The sequence below is a fragment of the Oryzias latipes genome, chromosome 17 (genome assembly GCF_053564925.1).
Source record: "Oryzias latipes strain Hd-rR chromosome 17, Olatipes_Hd-rR_3.1".
In the NCBI taxonomy this organism is placed as follows: domain Eukaryota; kingdom Metazoa; phylum Chordata; class Actinopteri; order Beloniformes; family Adrianichthyidae; genus Oryzias; species Oryzias latipes.
The window spans coordinates 16,156,207-16,181,402 of NC_136253.1; the positions used below are offsets into that span (position 1 = coordinate 16,156,207).

Sequence of the window (25,196 nt, forward strand, 5' to 3'; positions counted from 1 at the left end):
CTGATGTAAATCAGTTTTTAAAGAATCAAAATAAATCCTGATGCTTTTCTTTCTGACTATCTGATTATAATCATCATGAAATTAAATTATCTAGTCTTTTCAGTAACACGAGGGCCTTTTTATGTTTACAGTGACACAAAAAGCCTGAAGTCTTTTGCATTTTCCCAAATATTTAAAGTGTGTGTTATGAATCAAACCAGCAATCTTGTGATCAGGGGTAAACCGCCCTACATCTGCACCACACCCGTCCTAATAACTTGTATTTTTGCCTTGTAATAAAATTATTTACATGTATCATAATTGCATCAGTTGTCCATTTAGTGCTTTGGTTGACATATCTTTATCAACAGATCATTAGATCTATAATCACATTGACCTTGTGTGGAAAAGAAACTTGTCCCTTTCTCTGATAACAGTCAATGTGCTCATATTTCAGCTACAGAACATTTCTTCAAACCCACTTAAGGTAAATTCACACACATTCCTATAGACTTTGTCCACAACTTTTAGTCCTTCTCTAAATTTGTTTCAATCATTAATTTCATCAATTTTTTTTTGTTCCAAAACAAAATTAACAAGGAGAACACTTTAATGAATATCTGTGATTTTTACTGGTAACTGAGAGACTTCATGACAAGTTAGCATCACCTTCTCAAGGAAACAGGAAGTTGACATTCCAATATAGCAGCACATTTGTTTAAGGGGCATTGGTAAATTTAGGAGAAGGAATGCCATCTACAGTATGCAGCAATAGCTTTGTATTGAACTTTAGCCATCACTGAAATATATCTATCCCTGGAAAAGTTATCTATCTCTACTACTTGTGGTTTTATTTGATTCTGGGTTCATGTAAAATAAAAGAATATGAATATTAAGGATCGTTTTTTTCTGCAAACTTCAGACTTTTAGTCTCCATCAATAAAGAACATGTGACCTTTAACCTTTTAAACTGGTGAGGCTGCCGGCAACAGCCAAAAAACACACTCTCTTTTGATACTAACTCTTTAACATACTATAAATCTTTGACTCTACCTGTTCAATGTGAATAAGCTGATTCTGAATTGGAGAAAAGCAGCTTTTAATATAAACTTTGCACCATTATGCAGCACATTACCAACATTAAGTATTGCATAACACCACTATCTTTCATTCAGAATTGGCTGGAATTTTGTTTATTGCCACCGGATGGAGGCTGTTAACTAGGAGACAGAGGAGCTGAGAGAAGAGGAAGAACAGATGAAAGAGCAGATGGAGAGATTGAGGGAGGAGCTGAGCTGTTAGTGAACTATAGAAGAGACACAAACTTCCACTTTCAACACAGTTCAACACACAAAAGCCAAACATCAGCTTCATCCAACATGCTGTCTGTGCAGACATCTGTGTTCACTCTGCTGCTTCTAGTCATTGGAACAGGTTGATGGGATTCTTTCAAAGATCCATTTCAGCATTTGATGTTTGTCCATCACTGATCTGACTTCTCTCTTCCTTTAGATGTCAGCTGTGAAGAACTCACTGCAGTCAAGAAGGAAGAGTCCACTTTGGAAGGAACTTCTGTCTCTCTGTCCTACGAATATAAAAATGCTGCGAAAGGAAATGATTATTTATTCTGGTATCGACAATTTTCTGGAAAACCTCCAGAGTTCTTGATCTCTCACACTGGAACAAGCCTGAAGTTACAGAATCCAGTTCCTGGATTTTCCTTCAAAGTGAGTGACGACCAAAGACAAATGGATCTGCAGATCTCCTCTGCTGCAGTGACAGACTCTGCTGTGTACTACTGTGCTGTGAGGCCCACAGTGACAGGAAACAACAAAACTCTGTACAAAAACCTGCAGAGAAAACACAATACAACATCCACTAGAGGGCGTCACACACTGTGAAAGCAATGATGGTTTAGTCATTAGACTGAACACAGACAACAGAGAAATGAAGCAGTAAAGATCAGAGACAGAGTTGCTGATCTCTTTGATTTGTTGAGATGAACTGAAAAAGAGCTCATTGGCCCCGCCCACTGAACTTCACATCATCCAGTGACATTATTTCTTCCTCATTGTGCTGCAGTGGAAGAACAGAGTTCATCTGCTGTCTGTGTGGCCTCAAGAACTCCAAAGACATGTTGCTTTACCTCTTTTTGCTTCTATCTCACATTCTAGGTGAGTTTAAGAACAGAGATTCAAGTTTGCTTGAAGCTGCTGCATCAACTCATCATCTCATTCATCTAATGGCTTCATTTTCTCCACTTTTTCCAGGACTCACAGCTGGAGACTCAATCTCTCCTGATCAAGATCAACTTACAGGAACTGAAGGAAAATCTGTTACAATGAAATGTAACTATCAGACAAGTAGCAGGGGTATATATCTTTATTGGTACAAACATGATTCTGACCTTCAGGCTCCTCAGTTTATTCTCTGGAAAAGAGCAAAAAGTGAAGCAAGAGAACATATTCCAGATAAACGATATGACTCCAGAACAACAGATACATCAACTGAACTGATCATCAGAAAGTTAACCCTGGCAGACACAGCTCTCTACTACTGTGCTGTAGACACACAGTGATCCAAAGTGTAGAAGAGGCTGTACAAAAACCTGAAGACAGATATGGGACTACTCTTCAAAGAGGAGGGAAGTGGTTTTCAAAGCACAGCTTCATATCAGATGGATTCTGTTCATTCCTGTTTAATCAGATCTCTGTGGTTACAGCTGCAGATGAAACACTGTGGGAGGATTCACATGAGCAGATGATCCACATCAACCTATAAACATCTACATGAAGCTGTTCTACACAATCTATGATGAAACAAAAACATGGGACAAAGAAACTAATAAATTATAAAACTAGTTTTATGCTTTCCAATAAGTTTTGTGATGCAATTACGAGCTCAATGACAAATGTATCTTCTTCCTCCCTTGATGGATGAGGTTCAGCAAGAACTTTCATTTCCAACTTTTTATTGATACATAATAAAAATAAGCTCGGTCAGAAATACTATAGTCTTTAATTTTACGAACCCTAAATAAAAATGAAAAAATATTTTGAAATCAAAAACACAACTCAACACAACAAACATTTATTTGGTGTGCATTATAAGAAGACCTAGAGGGATAACTGGGAGAAAAGAGAAGATGTAAATGCAGCATTTATCCTCAGGAAACAGTGTTGGTTTTATAAATAAGTAAAGTAAAGTTTCAGGCAGCAAAATGTTCCAGCTCCAGCAGTACCTGAAGAAGAAAGAGGCTTAGACTCCCAACCCAGCCAAGTGAGCAGCACCAATGTGCACGCATCATGCCTCATGTGTTGGTTATGTTTCTGTATGCAGAATAGTAGTACTAGTAGTTGAAAAACTACATGTTAGTCCTAGATCAATCCTTTCTTTACACTAAGCGCTTTTAAATTTGTCTGTTCAAATACAAGCATATTCATATTTTTGTTTGATCTTCTTTCAGGTTCACTGAGTAAAGGTCTAGCTGCTGCTGCTGCTGCTGCTGCTGCTGCTGCTGCTGCTGCTGTAAATGCTACTGTAAATGATTTGGGCATTAGTGATGGATATTTGTGTTTATCTGAATCCAGACCAGCCTGAGAGGTCCAGCTGTCCTGCTGCTATGCAGGTGAGTGTTGAGGATCATTTGTCAGCTTTACTTTGCTGCTGCGTTCTGTCTGTTTCTGATTGTCTTTTCTCACCAGTTTCTTCTGCTCCAGTGAAGACTCCTCTGCCAGTACCACCAGAGTTGCTCGCTTTAGAACTGTCTAAAAGTAGAACAGTGCCATCTTTAAGAAGAGTGCAGGATAAAACCTACAGTCAGTGCAATAAGTTTTGACAAAAATTCTAAGTACTGTATTCATTTGGACTCTGTGATAATGCTGTTTATTTAACAAAAACTCATGTTATTTTTGCAGCAGTTGTTGGAAGACCCTCAGCTCTGTCTGCCGCTCCTCCTGCTGCTCCACCACTTCCATCTTATGACCAAGATGTTCGCAGCTGGAATTGCTCTCCACAGCAGAGGATCTGGATGAAAACAGAGAAGGAAGCCTTGGGACTCTGGCCTGGGTCTCCACCTGTGAGACAGCCATGAATATGATCTCCTTGTGGCATACCCCACCTCAGAACATCATTTACCGTTAAACTTTTGGAGACCCAGTAGCTGTGGCATAAACTCATTCAAGGAAGCAAAACTGTCACTGTGCCAGCTGTGACTCTCCCTCCTGCTCCACTGAACCCCCCCCCCCCCCCCCCCCCCAGCGCTAAACCAGATGAAGCTCCTCTAACTAAGACTGACAGAAAAAATGGTGAAGGAGGTGTAGTTACGCAGCAACAACAGCAAAAACCTGGAAAAAAGATGACACACAAATGTCTTGCTTCTTGTGGGCAGCCAAAGTCTTGTTACCTCGGGGATGGATCTTCTGTTCTTTTTTTAATCAGTCTGGGAATGTGAAATACTTCTACTGCTCCAAAAAAGTACACCAGATCTCTGCAGCAGAAGACCTAACCAACCACAGGAACCCTGTGGACTTGTTACCGGGAAGATCATCAGGGCTGGGGCTCTAGATTCTCTTTTTACCCCAACCCTAACCCTAAAGCTGCTTGCCCAGCACGAGTCCGACCCAGGACACTCATCTTCCCGGTAAAAAGTCCCTCCGCTGGGTGTCCAGATTCTCTTTTTACCCCGGCCACAGGATGTCATTTGAAGACATTGCTGTCACGTCATTTTTTGACAGAGAGTTAAAGGCTGCATTCATGATCACACACCCTGATTATGATAGGACTCCTGCATGTTATCCTTCAATGTGAAAATATTTGCAATTTAGTTTGTGAAATCTATGTAGTGAATACGGTTTTCTTACATATTTATTCTTGAATTGTTTAGTTTTGATAGAAAAAGCAAATATATTTACTACTTCCTCAATTCATTTTGCACCTTTAAAAGACTTGCATTAATTTTTTGCATGTTTAAATCCATCAGCCCTTTAAATTGTAAATACATATTTGAATATTTTGATACATTTTGTTTTAACTACTGTGTTTTATTTATTTATTACATGTTAATATCTTAATAAAGCATGGTTGTAATTGAAATGAGCAACAGATCATGACTGTTATTTGGCACAAGAAAAGACAGGATAGAAGTAGAAAACTATAGTTATGAAATGTAATTTTCAGCTTAACAAAAATAATATGTACATTTATTATGCTATAACTTCTGACTGACATCACTCTAACCGTGTTTGAATTGGGACCGAAGGATTTTGTCACCTTGGACAGAGCTGCAAAAGCTAATATTTGATTGGCTCTCTGTGTTTCAGCAGCGGCAATTTGATTGGCTGATCCGTGTAACAGGTCTATACCGCTGGCCTTCGCGTGCCTATGGTGGAAAGTTTGCGCCAATGTTCGGCAGCGGAGCCGCAACCAGTGTGTAAATGTGTGTGTGCATGGGTGAATGGGACTGTAACTGTAAAGCACTTCGGGCCTTCAAAAGAAGGTAGAAAAGCGCTGTATAAGTATACACTGACTACCGTCTCTTCTCTTCTCTTCTCTTCTCTTCTCTTCTCTTCTCTTCTCTTCTCTTCTCTTCTCTTCTCTTCTCTTCTCTTCTCTTCTCTTCTCTTCTCTTCTCTTCTCTTCTCTCTCAGCGTTCAGATTGCCTCCAGTGATGATGAGTTTGTTTTTTCCAGATATTTCCCCAAACCATCATACCACCTCCCCTAAAAGATGTTCCTCTTCAGTGCAGTATTCAGCAGAGCATCTTCTGGCTTCTGCATACTTGGACATTCTGATCCAACAACATAATCTGGATTTATCTGTGAACATAATGTTATCCACATGTTCAGGTTCCAGCATTGCAGATACATCACAGGAGCTTTTCTGCTGTGGTTTGTTCAGGATTGTCTGTGCATAGAGCTGTCAGAAATGTCCTCTTGCAAACTTTCTCTATAAATCTGTGCAAGACAACCTGCAGTAGTTCAGTGTTGACAGAAGGTGGCAAAGGTCTTGTTGGAGATTATCTTTGTGGGTTATCAACTTTGTAGCCCGTCTCTGACAGCCTCATTGAATCCTGAAGGTGTCTTTTCAGGCTCACATTGGTCAAACATGCCATAGTAATTCTTGGAGAGGAAATGTCCTGACCACTGTAGCAGAAAACACTTTTTATTGGTTAAACCCAAAACTCAGTTCTGGTTGTTGTCCTAAAAATACACATTTCCTGTAAACGTAAACATTAAACATGTGCAAAACTGAAAATATTTCTGAGCCAGTTTTAATGTAATAAGCAGATGTTTTAACCAGAGCTCCATTGATCCATTTTTATCATAAGTTTAAACCCTTGTGCTATCCTATGGGGTCAAGATGACCATTGACGTGTTCTTCCTACCATGATAAAGGTGGATAAAGGTGGTAGAGGATTTAATGTAATCCATGGACACCAGTGAAGAATCTAGCCACAGGGGTTGCAAGCCAGTTGCCTCTGTGCCGGTCCCAAGCCCGGATAAATAGAGAGGGTTGCGGCAGGAAGGGCATCCGGCGTAAAAATTGCCAAAATAACCATGCGAATCATCCACAACACTTTAGACATACCGGATCGGTCGAGGCCCGGGTTAACAACGACCGCCACCGATGCTGTTAACCTACAGGGTGTCGGTGGAAATTTGACTACTGTTGGTGGAAGAAAGAGGGGAGGCAGAAGGGTCCGTGGCCAGAGAGAGAAGGGAAAAGGCAGGAACATAGGTTTGAGAATAGGGACTCTTAACGTTGGCACAATGACAGGGAAAGGCAGAGAGCTGGCAGACATGATGGAGAGAAGGAAGGTAGATGTACTGTGTGTGCAGGAGACGAGGTGGAAGGGCAGCAAGGCACGTAGTATTGGAGGAGGATACAAACTGTTCTATCATGGTGTTGATAGGAAGAGAAACGGGGTAAGAGTGATTCTGAAGGGGGAGTTTGTAAACAGTGTTCTAGAGGTGAAAAGAGTCTCAGACAGGATGATGAGCCTAAAGTTAGAAATTGAAGGGGTGATGGTGAATGTAGTCAGTGGGTACGCGCCACAGGTTGGCTGTGAGTTAGAAGTGAAGGAGAGATTCTGGAGTGAGTTGGATGAGGTCATAGAGAGTTTTCCCAGAGGAGAGAGAGTTGTTATTGGAGCAGACTTTAATGGGCATGTTGGTGAGGGCAATAGAGGTGATGAGGAGGTGATGGGCAGGTTTGGTGTGAAGGAAAGGAATCTGGAGGGACAGATGGTGGTGGACTTTGCGAAGAGGATGGAAATGGCTGTAGTCAACACTTACTTCCAGAAGAGAGAGGAACATAGAGTGACATACAGAAGTGGAGGTAGGAGTACTCAGGTGGACTACATCCTATGTAGACGAGGTCATTTGAGAGAGGTTAACGACTGCAAAGTGGTGTTAGGAGAGAGTGTAGCCAGACAGCACCGCATGGTGGTGTGTAAGATGACTCTGGAGGTCAGGAAGAAGAAGAGAGGGAAAACAGAAAAGAAGACCAAGTGGTGGAAGCTACAGAATGAAGAAACTTGTGAGGAATTTAGGCAGAAGTTGAGACAGGTCCTGGGTGGTCAGGATGAGCTTCCAGAGGACTGGGAAACTACAGCAGAGATTATCAGGGAAACAGGTAGGAAGGTGCTAGGTGTGTCATCTGGAAAGAGGAAAGACGGTAAAGACACTTGGTGGTGGAATAAGGAAGTACAGGAATGCGTCCAGAGGAAGAGGTTGGCTAAAAGGAAGTGGGATGTAGAAAGGACTGAGGAAGGTAGACAGGAGTACAAGGAAGCGCAGCGTAGAGTGAAGAGAGAGGTGGCAAAGGCCAAAAAGAAAGCTTACGATGAGCTATATGACAGGTTAGACACAAAGGAAGGAGAGAAGGACTTGTACAGGCTAGCCAGACAGAGAGACAGAGATGGGAAGGATGTGCAACAGATAAGGGTGATTAAGGACAGAGATGGAAAGGTGCTAACAACCCAGGAGAGTGTGCAGAAAAGATGGAAGGAGTATTTTGAGGAGCTGATGAACGAGGAAAATAACAGGGAAAGAAGGGAGGAAGATGTGGTTGTTGTGGAGCAGGAAGTAGCAGAGATTGGAAAGGATGAGGTTAGGAAGGCTCTGAAAAGGATGAAGAGCGGAAAGGCCGTTGGTCCTGATGACGTACCTGTGGAGGTATGGAAGTACTTAGGAGAGACAGCAGTGGAATTTCTAACGAGGTTGTTCAATAGGATTCTAGAGAGTGAGAAGATGCCTGGAGAAGCGTTCTGGTCCCGATCTTTAAGAACAAGGGTGACACGCAGAACTGCAGCAACTATAGAGGAATAAAGTTGATGAGCCACACAATGAAGCTGTGGGAAAGAGTAGTGGAAGCCAGGCTTAGGAAGAAGGTGGAGATCTGTGAGCAGCAGTATGGTTTCATGCCCCGTAAGAGCACCACTGATGCCATTTTTGCTTTGAGAATGTTGATGGAAAAGTACAGAGATGGTCAGAAGGAGCTGCATTGTGTGTTCGTAGATTTAGAGAAGGCGTATGACAGGGTGCCGAGGGAGGAGCTGTGGTACTGTATGAGGTCGTCTGGAGTGGCAGAGAAGTATGTCAGAGTAGTTCAGGACATGTATGAGAGAAGTATGACGGTGGTGAGATGTGCTGTAGGTCAGACAGAGGAGTTCAAGGTGGAGGTGGGACTACACCAAGGATCAGCTTTGAGTCCTTTTTTGTTTGCTATGCTGATGGACAGGCTGACAGACGAGGTAAGACAGGAATCTCCCTGGACAATGATGTTTGCGGATGACATTGTAATTTGCAGTGAGAGTAGAGAGCAGGTGGAGGAACAGCTAGAGAGGTGGAGGTTTGCTCTGGAAAGAAGAGGCATGAAGGTCAGTCGTAGTAAGACAGAATACATGTGCCTGAACGAGAGGGATCAAGGTAGAAGCGTTAGGTTACAGGGGGCTGAGGTGAAGAAGGTGCAGGAGTTTAAGTACTTGGGGTCAACAGTTCAGTGTGATGGGGAGTGTGGAAAAGAGGTGAAGAGGCGAGTGCAGGCAGGTTGGAGCGGGTGGAGGAAAGTGTCAGGAGTGTTGTGTGACAGAAGAGTGTCAGCAAGACTCAAAGGAAAGGTGTACAAGACAGTGGTGAGACCAGCTCTGCTCTATGGGTTAGAGACGGTAGCAGTGAGACAGAGACAAGAGGCTGAGATGGAGGTAGCGGAGATGAAGATGTTGAGGTTCTCCTTAGGAGTGACCAGGTTAGACAGGATAAGGAACGAATACATCAGAGGGACGGCTCATGTTGCCTGTGTTAGCGACAAAGTCAGAGAAGCCAGACTGAGATGGTTTGGACATGTTCAGAGGAGGGATCGTGGATATATTGGTAGAAGGATGTTGGAGATGGAGCTGCCTGGCAGGAGGGCAAGAGGACGGCCAAAGAGGAGATACATGGATGTCTTAACAGAGGACATGAAGTTGGCTAATGTTAGGGTAGAAGATGTCCATGATAGAGTGAGGTGGAAAAGGATGATTCGCTGTGGCGACCCCTGACGGGCAAAGCCGAAAGAGAAAGATGGACACCAGTGAAGATCACAAATCATTGAAGAAAAAGGTTCACAGCACTGTCTTGGGGGGGGTCTAAATCAGTGTTTTTCAGCCAGTGTGCCGCGCGGGAGATGGTCAGGTGTGTCGTGGGAAATTGCCCTCATCAACTGAGCTAAAAACACTTTCCATTTCCAGGATATTAGCTCTTTTTTCATCCAAACGGGCCCTGATAAAACACTGAGTAGTTAGGAACGTGAAAGATCGTAAAATACTTTTTTCTTTGTGTTCATTTGATTACATTAAAGACATTTTGATTAGAATGACAGTACTGCGATTTAGCCGTAGCGTCAGTTGTTTTTGGAAAAGTCCCGCCCCTTTAACTGTCTCCACCAATGATTCTTGGAGGCTTAATCATACGTCATCACTCTGACCAATCAGAAGTGGTTAAAGTCCTCACTTCCTTGTTCCGATTCTGCTCATAAAGTTGCTCAGTTCTAACAAAATACCAGCCAAAGCTCGTCTGTAGCTTTCCACAGAATCCAGTGTCAGCATCTTAGCGCATAATGAGTCTTCCTTTGACGTCTTGAAACCACAACGAACACGCATCAAACAGTTTTTAAATCTTCTAACTTAACTTTTATTACATCTTTTAGAAAAAAAAACAGCTGCAACTTCCAGCTTTTTCTGCCACAATTATCACAAAAATGCATGTGAGAGTAGGGGGGGTTGTAGATCAATACAGAATATTAGTTTCTCCTTTTTTTTCTTCTTTTTTTTGGATGCTGGTGTGCCGTGGCTCAAAAAAGGTTGAAAAACACTGGTCTAGATGACCCCACTCCCGATGTGCCTGGGACAGCACAAAGGTTAAGTTGAAGGCTCTTACTGACACTATCTTCTGCATTTACCAGGCTTGGGACAGTAACAAGACAGGCACCCAGCCCTGTTTTGTAGGTCTGGTTTGATAAAATCGATTAATCGATCTGAATCAATCTCAACTTTATTGATTAATCGATCCATAAAAGTAGAGATGGATCTTTTATGCCTTTGTAGTTCCAGTAACCTAATCATACTCTTTTGAGATTTTGTGAGATTTGCAAGATCAAAGTTTGAAACAATCATGGTGTACAGCCGTAAAACTGCCAGACAGTTTACAAATACATTTGGAAAGTTCATGGAATAAGACCTAAGCATGCGTTGCTGACTAAATGAGCAGCTATATTTACTCACAGAAATGAATTTTCTAAAATCTTTTAAGGTAACTTTTTTAACCAAAGTGTAATGCTAAAGCACATTCTCCACCTAGTGGCCAAACGTAAACACACTCCAGGAGAGACAGAAGATTTATTTTGAAATACGAGATAATTTAGAGCCGTTACAATGTTATTTAATTTGCACATTTCTGTTAGAGCTTCTTCTTTTGAAAAACCATGTAACAGTGTATGTTGTTAACAATCCCAATCTCATTTGTTTTCTTTATTTATTTTTAATGTTTTTATTTCTTTAGCTTATTTAAGATTTTTGTGCGCTATCACGTTTGGGGGCGGAGTCATGGCCTGGCCCCCTTATCTCTTCCTATATCCAGCCTTGCTGGAGGTTTATGTTTGCTTACCATTTTAATGAAGTTTTCCTCTCCGTCCTCTCCATTTGCCTGATCTGTGCAAAGATTTCTTCAAAAACTGTTATTATCTGTTAGTCACCGATAAAGTCTGTTATAAAACTGTTAAGACAATCTGGTCTTCTTCGAACAATCTGGACTAAACTGGATTAAAAAAAATATTGCAAATCAGTTTTTAATTTTTTTAATACAAATAAACAGAATTGAAATAAATCCTGATGCTTTCCTTTCTGACTATCTGATTATAATAATCATGAATCATAAATCACCTTCGTTATGATTCTGTGGCCAACATAGCTGTTTTCCTGGATCTCAAGAAGGCTTTTGACACTGCTAATCACAAAATCTTTCCATCAAAATTATGCAATTTTTAATTTTCTTCTGATGCACTGCAATTAATTGACTCTTAGGCTACATTCACACTGCAGGCAGAAACGACCCAATTCCGATTTTTTTGCACCTATGCGACCTGTTTCTGATCTTTTCATGACAGTCTGAACAACACAGATCTGATCTTTTCAAATGCGACTCAGGGCACTTGGGTATGTGGTTCTGAATCCGATATGTATCCGATCTTTTGAAATGGAACCTCTGTCTGACCGGCCAGGCCGCATGAATCCGACCCGTACGTCATTGATACGCTACAAAAACCGAAGAAGTTCTTGGGGTCCTTGTGGCAAAGAACTTCTCTGTTTCCTCCTCATCTTTCACTGAACGAACAAAGAACTGCTGGGAAACCGTCCCCTGGTTGCTGAGAAACACTTTCAAAAGATTGACATGAAAAAGCTGATGTTTCTTTTGTCTTTCAGGCATGAACAGTTCATACTGTAGGTCACATCATCCACCTTTCTGGTGATCTCATAAGGTCCATGCCATTTTGTCAGAAGCTTGTTTTCAGTGGTTGAGAGATACAGCAACACCTTTTGGCCTGGAGTGAAGGTTCGGTCCCGAGCTTTTTTATCACACCATGTCCTTTGTTGTTTCTGTGCAGCTTTCATATTGTCCTGCACCAAGGCCGCCATTTCCTCCAGTCGCTCTCTCATTTTCACCACATACGCCTCAACATTGTCTCCTTGCGACTTGGGGTCCTCCCAGTAGTTCAGGAGATCCAGGGGTCCTTTGATCTGGCGACTGTACAGAAGCTCAAAAGGTGAAAAGCCTGTGGATGCCTGTGGAACTTTACGATAGGCAAACAGAAGATAGGGCAGCCACTGGTCCCAGTCAGCACCTGTTCTGGAAACAAACTTTCGGAGCATGCTCTTTAGAGTTTTATTATATCTCTCCACCAGCCCGTCCGCTTGGGGGTGATATGGGGTGGTCTTAATTCCCCTAACTCTAGCAACTTATAAACATCCTGCAACAGCTTAGACAAAAAGTTGGCTCCACAGTCAGTGAGGACTTCTTTAACAATTCCCACCCTAGAAAATAACTGCAAGAGACAGTTCGCAACATTTCTTGCTTTATTTGATCTGAGTGGAAAAGCTTCTGGATAGTGGGTGGCATAGTCACAGATAACTAGTATGTAACGGTTACCTGAGGAGCTTTTCTCTAAGGGACCAACAAAATCCATGCCAATTCATTCAAAGGGGGTCTCAATAATTGGCATATTGCGGAGTCGAATACGAGCTACCCCTTTCAGTGATGTCATCTTGCATGTTTCACAAGAGCTGCAAAAATCAGAGAGTTGAGTATCCATTCCTGGCCAGACAAAATGGTTTGTAATCCTACTTAAAGTTTTATGGAATGCTATATGACCTGCCCAGGGAATTGTATGCCCAAGCTCCATGACTTTCTTTCCGAACAGCAGGGGAAGGGCAAGTTCATCCTTTTTCCCACGTTTCTGGTACAGAACACCCTTTTTAATTACATAAACATCATCAAGACAAGTAATTTGGCCTGTTTTTATCCCATCAATTTCAGTTACTTTTTCAAACCAAGGCTTCAAAGTGAGGTCTTCTCTTTGCAAGGTTCCTACGTCTTGGGGAACTTCAAAATCAAGAGAAACATTAGGCTGAGGTAGCTTTAATTCACATTTTCCCTTTGAACCGTTTAACTTCTCTCTCCTTGTCTGAATTTTGGGTTTCTTAAGTTTAACAGTACTTTGTTCCCACTCATCATCACAGAAAGGCAGTTCCTCCAGCATTTTTGCACTTTGTGCTCTTGTGACCATATGACAGGCTCTTACCCTTTCCATAGCATGGTTAATTAACTCAGATTGGGGTGACTCCCCAAACATCACACTTGAAATCTGAGTGGTTGAGTGGTGCATAAGGACATAAAGTGTGGGTAATCATTACCCAATATGACAGAATATGGTAATCTTGGAACTACGGCAACTGATGTCAAATAGGTTTTAGCTTCTACAGCCAAGGTGGATTCTTCTGGTTCCTTTTCGCTGAAGTGAAAATCTCCGCAAGACGAGCAGCTTCTTCTGCTGTGGCTGGATCATGCTCACGAATAATCTGCTCGGAAATTTCTTTCACAGTTGCCTTCTCTGGCCAAGCAGCTTAACAAACATTTGTCCAAACATGCCCTGGTGAGGAAGCAGGTGAGCAGAAAAACAGATACAATCAGGTGGACACAAGTTGACACACACAAGTAACAAATGCCACTTTGTTACACCGCAATTACCCCTTCGGGATTCACTTCCCCGTTCGGACCCTCAGATTCTCCAGAGCAGGTTAAAAAAGAGTCAAAAGCATTTATTCTGGGGGAAGCCTTCCTTTATTATTGTTCCCCTTCCTCCATATCACACAACATGAATGCGCACCCCCACTGCCCCTCTCATTCCCTACCTCGCTGCACCTCTCTTACACACACGCGCAGCCCCACCACATTCACATCCCCATTCCACAACAGTTGGTACAGATGATCCTAGCTCCAATACCTTCTTAAAATGAGAAGATTGTAATTGTGCTGGCTCCTTTGTGAAAATAAATTTAATAATGCAATGCATTTAATTGGAAATGTAAACGGCCTTGCAAAAAAATCGAATTTTTCAAAAAATTGGAGCATTAAGCCTTACCTCACTGACCGCTCCCAAATTGTCAAAGTCCAGTCATTTAAATCTGCAGCTCTCAGTCTGCCAACTGGTATTCCCCAAGGATCAATTTTGGGACCTTTGCAATTTTAACAGTACATTAATGACCTTCCATCCAGTTGTCCTGATGTTTCTGTGCAGATGTACGCTGATGACACTGTAGTCTATGTTCATGGCAGTAATTCCTTTCAGGGGGCTGGGAAACTCACCAATGCCATGCTTAACATCACAGCTTGGTTGAAGTACTCTTGTTTGCAATTAAACACATCTAAAACAGTTGCAATGTTTTGTTTCAGAAGAAAGGCTGCAGATTGTGCTCTTTCAAATCACACATCAAAAGGGTCTGCAATAGAATAAATTCAACCTCAGTAATTTTAGACACATTCGCCATCAGATGTCCACACAGTCAGCAAAAACGTCTGTGCACTCCATGATTTTCTCTCATATCACTTACTGTTTTCCTGTCTGGTCATAGGCTTGCAATACATCTTTAAAACCTCTCCAAACATTATTCAAAGAAACTGTTAAAACCTAGGATAAAAAACCCAACATATTTAATACATGGTCACATTTTCAAATCTCTGTCTCATGTACAAAATCATTCATGGCTTATCATCCCCTCCTCTTCACCAGTTTGTTAACATCCGGACAGCAGATCACAACAGAACTTAGAGTGCAGTCAGAAGAGACTGTATCATTCCCTTCAAAAAAATGCGTTTTTGGTCAAACTGCTTTCTGTTAAAGTTGCTGCTGGAACTTCACACCCGCAACTATAAGAAATCAAAACACATATAGTTTATTCAAGACACAATTAAAAAAAAAGCTCATTGACAATCAGAGCTGTCAACACTGAGTAAAACTCCTCTCACCGATCCTCGCTACTATCTTGTCTTTTATGTGTGCATATGTTCTTAAATTTGTCTGATTTTGGATTTTTTTATCACCAATTTGTTTTTAGGTTAACTGCTAATTTTATTGAATGTATTGTTTAATATATGTATGTAATGTCATGTAAATATGTAATTTTATTTTGATCTTTTAGGGTGATTTTAACATCTACCCAGGGACTGCAGATGAGAAATAGCCCTTTGGCTAACTCTGACACATTGACGGAAATATTTATTAATATGCGCTGTCCCCATATATTAAATAAATACAATTAGATTTAGTGAAATTAAATTATCCAGTATTTTCAGTATAGGGGCTTTTTATGATTACAGCAACACAAAATCCTGCTGTTCTACCTTCCTCGAAGGCCTACAGCGGTTTACAGTCACATTAGCCCATGCATTTGTTGGTTTTATATAACAATAAATAAAGTTGACCTATGTAGGTGATCTGCTTAGTAAAATAAGAAACTATTAGCTTCCAAAAGTGTTAATTGTCCAAAAGCTTTGGATAATTAACACTGGCCTGAAAAAAGACATTTTAACTCGCACATTTATTTTCTTGTAGACCCGATTGTTACAGTTGCTTGATGCCGTTTTCAGAACATTAACAGATCTGTAGCACACACCATCTTTGTGTAACAATGTCAACACAACAGCATTTGACTTATCCAACTGTCTTTTCCCGTCGTTGATGCTTACAACAAAGCCAAAGTGTTTCCACACAGGAGAGCATAAGAATATTGGGGGGGGGTTCCTAGCATCTGCATTAGCCATGCTGATACTGTGGACATGCGCACTGTCATTTCCGTCGTCAAAACAGCTGTTGAACCTGAACAGCAATGACGTTTCTGACCGTGGAATGCGGATCTTCCTTCGGGGTTCACTTCCCTGTTCAGACCCTCGGAGCCTCTGGCTCGAGCGCTCCCACGCTCTAACCCACGCGCAAGTGTGTGTGTGAGAATACGTTCCGTTTGTGTTAGTCGCTTACAGAGAACAGTACTAAAACAGGTTTCCTCTAAGAGAACCGACTGGTTCTTTTATCAACCCACTCAGGAGGCTCCAAGGGTCCAAACTGGGAAGTGAACCCAAAGGAAGATCCGTCTTTGGTCCTGAAGAGGATCTCCCCAGAAAGCAGTCCGAAATGTCTTCGAAGGAAAGTCAAAGTAGTAAGTTCATAGACATATCGCAGGAGAGGTTCAACACTAGCATACATACAGTATTTTAAACTGCCCACGCCCTAACACCCAGTGCGCCTTTTGTATGTTTCAAATACTGAAAATTCACCCAAAACTGAGATTGCGTCATATAACCCAGTGCGCCCTATGGTCGTGAAAATATGGTAATGAAAAAGAAAAAAAAAACTTGTTCTTCATTTGTTCCATGTGAATCAGCTGATTCTGAATTTGAGAAAAGCAGCTTTTTATATAAACTTTACACCATTATGCCACACATTATCTACATGAAGTAATGAATATCATAACTGTATTTAATTCAGCATCGACTGGAATTATGTTTATTGCCTTAACGATTGAAGAGTTAGGGTTATACAAAGATGTAAAGACGGGAACTTAAGCTTCAATGTAAAAATGCTATGGTGACTGTTAACAAGGAGGACGAGGAGCTGAGAGAAGAGGAAGAAGAGATGTATGAGCAGATGGAGAGATTGAGGGAGGAGCTGAGCTGTTAGTGAACTATAGAAGAGACACAAACTTCCACTTTCAACACAGTTCAACACACAAAAGCCAAACATCAGCTTCATCCAACATGCTGTCTGTGCAGACATCTGTGTTCACTCTGCTGCTTCTAGTCATTGGAACAGGTTGATGGGATTCTTTCAAAGATCCATTTCAGCATTTGATGTTTGTCCATCACTGATCTGACTTCTCTCTTCCTTTAGATGTCAGCTGTGAAGAACTCACTGCAGTCAAGAAGGAAGAGTCCACTTTGGAAGGAACTTCTGTCACTCTGTCCTACAAATATAAAAATGCTGCGAAAGGAAATGATTATTTCTTCTGGTATCGACTATTTCCAGGGAAATCTCCAGAGTTCTTGATCTCTCACACTGGAACAAGCCTGAAGTTACAGGATCCAGTTCCTGGATTTTCCTTCAAAGTGAGTGACGACCAAAGACAAATGGATCTGCAGATCTCCTCTGCTGCAGTGACAGACTCTGCTGTGTACTACTGTGCTGTGGAGCCCACAGTGACAGGAAAGAACAAAACTCTGTACAAAAACCTGCAGAGAAAACACAATACTACACAACATCCACTAGAGGGCATCACACACTGTGAACGCACTGATGGTTGAGCAAATGTACTGAAAACAAAGTCAACAGAGAAATGAGGCAGGAAAGATCAGAGACAGAGCTGCTGTGGAAGAACTTAACAGTTTGATTGGTTGAGATGAATTGAAAAAGAGCTCATTGGCCCCGCCCACTGAACTTCACATCATCCAGTGACATTATTTCTTCCTCATGGTGCTGCAGTGGAAGAACAGAGTTCATCTGCTGTCTGTGTGGCTTCAAGAACTCCAAAGACATGTTGCTTTACCTCTTTTTGCTTCTATTTCACATTCTAGGTGAGTTCAAGAACAGAGATTCAAGTTTGCTTGAAGCTGCTGCATCAACTCATCATCTCATTCATCTAATGGCTTCATTTTCTCCACTTTTTCCAGGACTCACAGATGGAGACTCAATCTCTTCTGATCAAGATCAACTTACAGGAACTGAAGGAAAATCGGTTACAATGAAATGTATCTATCAGACAGGTGACAGCTATCCTAGGCTTTATTGGTACAAACATGATTCTGACCTTCAGGCTCCTCAGTTTATTCTGTTTAAAGGAGCAAAAAGTTCCACAAGTGAACTTATTCCAGATAAACGATATTTATCCAGAACAACAGACACATCAACTGAACTGATCATCAGAGAGTTAACCCTGGCAGACACAGCTCTTTACTACTGTGCTATAGACACACAGTGATCCAAAGTGTAGAAGAGGCTGTACAAAAACCTGAAGACAGATATGGGACTACTCTTCAAAGAGGAGGGAAGTGGTTTTCAAAGCACAGCTTCATATCAGATGGATTCTGTTCATTCCTGTTTGATGAGAGTCTCTGTGGTTACAGCTGCTAATGAAACACTGTGGGAGGATTCACATGAGCAGATGATCCACATCAACCACTAAACATCTACATGAAGCTTTTCTACACACTTTTACTGTGTTTTTAAAAAAAACAAACATTTTTAATCTTTACATTGAAACCATAGTTCTTTTTCTGGGCTGGAAGAATATGGATGGATGGATGGATGGATGGATGGATGGATGGATGGGTGGATGGGTGGATGGATGGATGGATGTTTAGAAGGAAAATTTTTATGTTTAGAGGATAAAAAAATTCTAATCACATATTTCTGATAGACTGTGAGCATCCCCTCCTGCTCACACCACCCGTATTGTTCAGGCATGTCCAAAGTGTGGCTTGCAGCAGTAATGCAATCCTTTATTGATTTGAGCCCAAATACAAATGTGGAATATGTTTGCAGCACATAGGAATTGTGATCGCCAGCACCATTTGGCAGTGGAACAGACACCTGTTTAGCAGTTTCACCTGAAGATGGGAGCACCACTGCAGTCTGTGCTTTGTGTGCACAATGTTGCAGTCAATGTCGTTAGCAAAACAGCGATTATCTGGAATGGCAACTTTGAAAAGTAAGACAGCATCTGAGTCATATGATGGCATTTCTCCATATAGGGGCAAAGGCTTTGTTATAGTGATTCAGGAACCGGTGGAACCAGGCCGTGGCTGGGCCGGCGTGCTCTTCATTGCCGCCCGCCTTCCTCATAAATTCCCACAGCACCTTCCAAGAGTCTCAAGAGTTTTGAGTTGTCTGAGCATTTATGATTAACTGAAGAAGTCTCTGACAGAAAAAAAAAATTCTGAGAATATTGAAACGCAAATAAGAGGGGTAACACTTTATACACATTTTCCTTTTTCTTCCCCCAGAGAAGTACAGTAAAGATCAGAGACAGCTGCACTGTGTCTTGGTATATCGGGGAAAGTTTATGACGGGTGCCAAAAGAGGAACTGTGGTATTGTATGAAGAAGTCTGGAGTGACAGAAGTATGTTAGAGCAGTGCAGGACATGTATCAGGGCTGTAAGACAGTGGTGAGGTCTGCTGTAGGGGTGACAGAGGTGGAGTTGGGATTACATCAGGGATCAGCTCTAAACCCCTTCCTGTTTGCAATGGAGATGGTCAGGCTGACAGATGAGGTTAGGCAGGAATCAATATGAACTGTAACATTTGCAAACAATATTGTGATTTGTAGTGAGAGCAGGAAACAGGTGGAGAAGCTGGAGAGGTGGATGTTTGCCCTGGAAAGGAGAGGAATGAAGGTTAGCTGCTGCAAGATGGAGTACAGATGTGTGAATGAAAGGGACCCAAGTGGAAGAGTGAGGTTACAGGGAGAAGCAATAAAGATGGTGGAGGATTTGAAGTATCTAAGGTCAATAGTCCAGAGTAATGGAGATTGTGGAAAAACATGAAAGTAGCTGGTGTTAGAGTAGAGGATGGAGAAGACAGGACTGTGGAGGAAGCTGACTTGCTGTGACGACCCCTTAAGGAAAAAACCATAAGGAAAAGAAGAAGAGGAAAAAGAAGAAGAGAGGTAGAAGTCAAAGTGTGCACTGACAACCACTGTAACCATACAGGGATTTTACAAACTGGAGTAGTAACAGGAACAGTAAAGACTTAAAGGTTTTTCGGTTGCAGATGTGCAAAGGGTTGTGGTTTTTATTCATGGTAATCTTAGTTATACCAAATATACAAAAATGACATCACAAACAAGATATAATTTGTTTTTCTGCTGATCCAAGCTATAAAGAATAGGTTTGGGATACTTTAATCTACTGCAGAGTGCAGCTTATGTTTCTCCACCAGAGGGCGACATTGTGAAGTGGGCGGGGCTCTCCCTCTGCTCTGTGTTCAACATTCAGTCAATAAGAAGTGGTGCTGTGAAGAGAACAATTGTCAGAGTGAATGTTGAACATCAGCTAGTTTCTCCTGTTGATTGAAACCTTGTTGTACAGATGGAACATTGGCTGTGGATTCTTCTTGCTGCTCTTTTCTTTGGTAAGACACAAAGATCAACATGTTTCCTCTTCAAACACTTCAACACATTACTGAGCTGTCCATTAAGAGCTGTTAAAGCTGCTGATTGTTGTCCTTTAATCAATGATCTTTATTGATTCATCTCTTCCTCTGCATGTTCTGTTCTTCCTCAGAGTGTAAAGGAGAAGACAAAGTGATCCAACCAGGAGGAGAAGTCATTGCTGCTGAAGGAGACTCTCTCACACTCAACTGTACCTTTGAGACCAGTGACACATTTCCAACATTGTTCTGGTACAAACAAGAAGTGAACAGTTACCCAAAGAACATGTTGAAACGTTACTCAACAACAAAAGAAAATGCTCCAGGGTTCAAGGAAGACAGATTTGATGCTGAACTCAAAGACATATCCGTTCCTCTGAAGATCCAGAAGCTTCATGTGTCTGACTCTGCCGTGTACTACTGTGCTCTGCAGCCCACAGTGACAGGAAACAGCAAAACTCTGTACAAAAACCTTCAAATATAACACAGCACTCCACATCATCCACTAGAGGGCGTCCCACACTGTGAAACCAGAGAAAATGTCTAATTTTCTCTACTTATAGATTCTGGAGGTATTCTCTGTTAGACCAGCTCTGTGGGGACAAGCACAAGCACTGTTATTTTAGATGGTTGCAGACTGGAAACAACAGACTTGTGGTGAAATCGTCAGGCTTGGTTTTTTTTCGTGGGTGTGAACTCTTGTCTCCATCTCTATATTATCGTCTCTCTCAGCATTCAGATTGCCTCCAGTGATGATGAGTTTGTTTTTTCCAAATACTTCCCCAAACCATCATACCACCTCCCCTAAAAGATGTTCCTCTTCAATGCAGTATTCAGCAGAGCATCTTCTGGCTTCTGCATACTTGGACATTCTGATCCAACAACAGAATCTGGATTTATCTGTGAACTTTATGTTTTCCACATGTTCAGATTCCAGCATTGCAGATACATCACAGGAGCTTTTCTTCTGTGGTTTGTTCAGGATTGTCTGTGCATAGAGCTGTCAGAAATGTCCTCTTGCAAACTTTCTCTATAAATCTGTGCAAGACAACCTGCAGTAGTTCAGTGCTGAGTTCCTAGTTCAGTGATGTTTTTACCTTGTTTTTATTTTTATTTTATCTTATCCATTTTACTGGTGTACTTTGTTTTTATTTTGTTGACTATCTTTTGTCTGGTTTTTGGTCCCTGTACAGCACTTTGGAAACTGCCTGTTTGAGAAATGTGCTACATAAATAAAGTGGATTGGATTGGATTGCTGACAGAAGGTGGCAAAGGTCTTGTTGGAGATTATCTGTGTGGGTTATCAACTTTGTAGCCCGTCTCTGACAGCCTCATTGAATCCTGAAGGTGTCTTTTCAGGCTCACATTGGTCAAACATGCCATAGTAATTATTGGAGAGGAAATGTCCTGACCACTGTAGCAGAAAACACTTTATTGTTTAAACCCAAAACTCAGTTCTAATGGTTGTCCTAAAAACTGTGCAAAGCGGAAAATGTTAATTTTAATTTTTTTAAATGTAAATTTGTAATAAACCGATGTTTCAACCTCTGCTCCTTTGATCTTTTTGTCTTCTAAGTTTTATGTTGAATGCTCTTCTTGATGCTACCACATGCAATAGCAGGCTTGGGACATGCACATGTGGTACTAGCTTAGTGTTTCTCAATTATTTTTTGCCAGGTCCCCCCTAGGAAAAAGAAAATGTTTCGCGCCACCCCTACACCCCCAACCCCTCAAACACACACTCGCACGGTGACGATTATATTAGGTTAGTATCTATAAAAATTGAGTAAGTATACCTAAAATTGTATCTTTAACAACAAAAAAAGAAAAAAGCAATATAAATCCACTTTCAACAAATATTAACTTTATTTAGCCACAGAAACCCTGTTCTAGTCTAAAACAGAAAAGAAGCTAAAAGTGCCTGAAATAAAAAAAATAATCAGTCAGTCCTTATTTAAACTAGAAATATTTTGACCAACTGAACCATTTGATGCTAAAAAAAATAATTCAATCAATAAATAATATTAAATGTTAATTGATATCAAACACTAACGTTTTTAGTCTGAAGAAATAGATAAAAAAACATTGTGCTGAATTTTTTTTCTAAATGATGGATTGTTTATTTATGATTTAATAAAGTGCCTAAAACCGCCACTACCGCGCGCCCCCCTGGCATCGCGCCCCACTATTTGAGATGCGCTGTGTTACGGTGACTTTTAACCAGGTTATTTGAGTTCCTGCCAGTGAAGAACACCCAGCCATTAGGCAGACTGTTAACCAGGAGGAAGAGGAGCTAAGAAAAGAGGAATAACAAATGAAAGAGCAGATGGAGAGATTGAGGGAGGAGCTGAGCTGTTAGTGAACTATAGAAGAGACACAAACTTCCACTTTCAACACAGTTCAACACACAAAAGCCAAACATCAGCTTCATCCAACATGCTGTCTGTGCAGACATCTGTGTTCACTCTGCTGCTTCTAGTCATTGGAACAGGTTGATGGGATTCTTTCAAAGATCCATTTCAGCATTTGATGTTTGTCCATCACTGATCTGACTTCTCTCTTCGTTTAGATGTCAGCTGTGAAGAACTCACTGCAGTCAAGAAGGAAGAGTCCACTTTGGAAGGAACTTCTGTCACTCTGTCCTACAAATATCCCGGATTGTCACCTGGTGATTTTTTCTTCTGGTATCGACAGTATCAAGGAAAACCTCCAGAGCTCTTGGTCTCTCATTCTTCTTCAGGACAGATAGGAATTACAAAAGTTGAAGGACTGAAGATTCAAGTTGAAAACAAACAGATAAATCTGCAGATCTCCTCTGCTGCAGTGACAGACTCTGCTGTGTACTACTGTGCTGTGAGGCCCACAGTAACAGGAAACAACAAAACACTGTACAAAAACCTGTAGAAAAAAACACACAATACTACATAATATCCAGTAGATGGCGTCACACACTGAGACACCAGAGAGATGAAGCTGTAACAATCAGAGACAGAACTGTTGTGGAAGAACTAAACTCTGAGTTCATTAAGAAAAAAAAGAAGAAAAAAGAGAGGATTAAGGCTTTGCCAACAAGACTTCAGACCAATATCTTTTATTTCTCTCATTGTGCTCCAGTGGGAGAACAGAGTTCATCTGCCATCTGTGTGGATTAAAGAACCTCTGAATTCACACATCGCTACAGACCTTTTTAGGACTGTTTTCAGGCTCGTACAAAACGCAGTCATTGAAGGCACATCAAAAGTTAAACCAGGTCAACTTTTGACCAATTAGAGAGTCAGATTTTGTTGCAACGTACGGATGGTATCCCTTTTAACTCACAGAGGTATCAACCGTTTGATAATTGATCATGAATAATTGCGGTTTGTGCCTGACTGGAGTTCTATGACACCAAATCTTTCAGACATCCAAGTAGAGCTGGGAAAGAAAAAGGCTGAAGCAAAATTCACCAGATTCGCACCAATTTTACACCAAGACTCTTCCAACTGTAGGTGACGAACATACGCTTATCAAGTAGCGACAGTCCAGTGTGAACACCGTGGGCTGCATGCGAGTTCAACAACGCACATCAGATGCTTGGTGTGAACATAGCTTAAGATATTTCTGGGTTCCTCCTTAGGAGGAACAGCTCGGTTCTCTAGAGAAAATCTTGGACTGTCGTGCTCAGAAGATGCTGAGTTGAGTGACCTCTGAGCGCTCAGGGATCGGCTAAAGGGGACAGGACCTTCACTGTTTTGGACAAAAGACAGGTGGGTCAAGCATAAACTTTCATTTCATTCTTGGTTTAACATTCTTGGTTTAACATTGTCTTTAGCTGAAAACGCGGATGTATTTTCACCCGTGTTCAGGTTTCAGGACTTTGCATCTATGTGCGTTTTCATGTGATGTTTCAAGTACTGCCGTCCGCTAAAACTTTTTCCACAGCTGTTGCAAGAAAAAGGCTTCTCGCCCGTGTGAGACCTCATGTGAGCCGGCAGGTTCCCGCTTTCTCGAAACCTTTTCTTGCAGACGTCGCATGAGTAAGGCTTCTCGCCCGTATAGATGCGAACATGGCGCTGCAGAGCGCCGTTTTGCCTGAACCTCTGACCACAGGTCCTGCACAAGTATGGCTTCTCGCCGGTGTGAGTCCTCATGTGGGACAGCATGACGCTTTTCTGCCTGAACTCTTTCAGACACATCTTACAGGAATATAGCTTTTCGCCCGTGTGCGTCCTCATGTGGACGGTGAGTGCGTACGGTTTACTGGAGCTCTTCCCACACCCGTCACAGTTGGCAGACTGTTTTCTCCCTGGCTTTTATCGTCTTACTGGACTTCTCGTTGTAGGTGATGAGAGGATCTTGGTGGGACTCATCAAAGCAGAAATCTCACCAATGTCAGTTCGACTGCGAGTCTCGGGCAGGGAAAGGTTCTCCATGTGGACGTTCTGACAAATAATTCTGTTCTGTCTCCTTATACCTACAGCTGAAGTTGATCCAAACACTTCAAACTTGGTTCCCTGAGGATTGTGGTTCTCTGAGAGCAGCTGCTCAGTGGCAGGTTCGAGTTCACTAAGGTCACTTTCCTCAAAGGAGACGGTCACCATAAAGGTGTCAGTCTCCTCCTTCAGCACCACCTGACTTCCTCCTGCTGCTGTGTAGAGATGTTCCTGCTCGCCTTTCATCTGCGGCACCTCCGTGTCCTCCTGATCTCGACTGAGCTTCCTCTCCTGGGTGGAGAAATGCTGCTGGTGAAGAATCTCCTCCTCCTTACAATCAGGAAGCTTTAGGGAATCTGCAGGGACAAAAACATCAGGCCATAAAACCAACTCTGTAGAAGCATTACAGCCGTTTGAAGTCCTGTCTTTTTGTGTTTGACGACAGATCTCAGATGAAGTTTTGAGATGTGATCAGTGATGGTCTTTGTGTTTGTCATTCATATACATCTACTCTATTAGGGGTGTTAGAAAAAATTGATTGTATCGTATTGTATCGATTCAAAAGGCTGTCAGGA

The 25,196-nt window shown here is 41.7% G+C and overlaps 1 protein-coding gene and 2 gene segments (V, D, J or C); 2 read left to right on the forward strand and 1 right to left on the reverse strand.

Annotated features, from left to right (window-relative positions):
- Positions 1–8,668: 8,668 nt before the first annotated feature.
- Positions 8,669–25,196, reverse strand: part of LOC144986716 (uncharacterized) — a 137,063-nt gene continuing 120,535 nt past the window's right edge. The window contains exon 2 of the mRNA XM_078934586.1: positions 8,669–8,890. Coding sequence (XP_078790712.1) covers positions 8,819–8,890 — 72 coding nt within the window. The 3' untranslated portion in view covers positions 8,669–8,818. The remainder of the gene's footprint in view (positions 8,891–25,196) is intronic.
- LOC144986768 (T cell receptor alpha variable 4-like) lies at positions 16,769–17,366 on the forward strand. The segment is given in 2 exon segments: positions 16,769–16,878; positions 16,957–17,366. Coding segments are annotated over 2 exon segments (465 nt in total).
- LOC144986769 (T cell receptor alpha variable 18-like) lies at positions 22,591–23,113 on the forward strand. The segment is given in 2 exon segments: positions 22,591–22,700; positions 22,779–23,113. Coding segments are annotated over 2 exon segments (390 nt in total).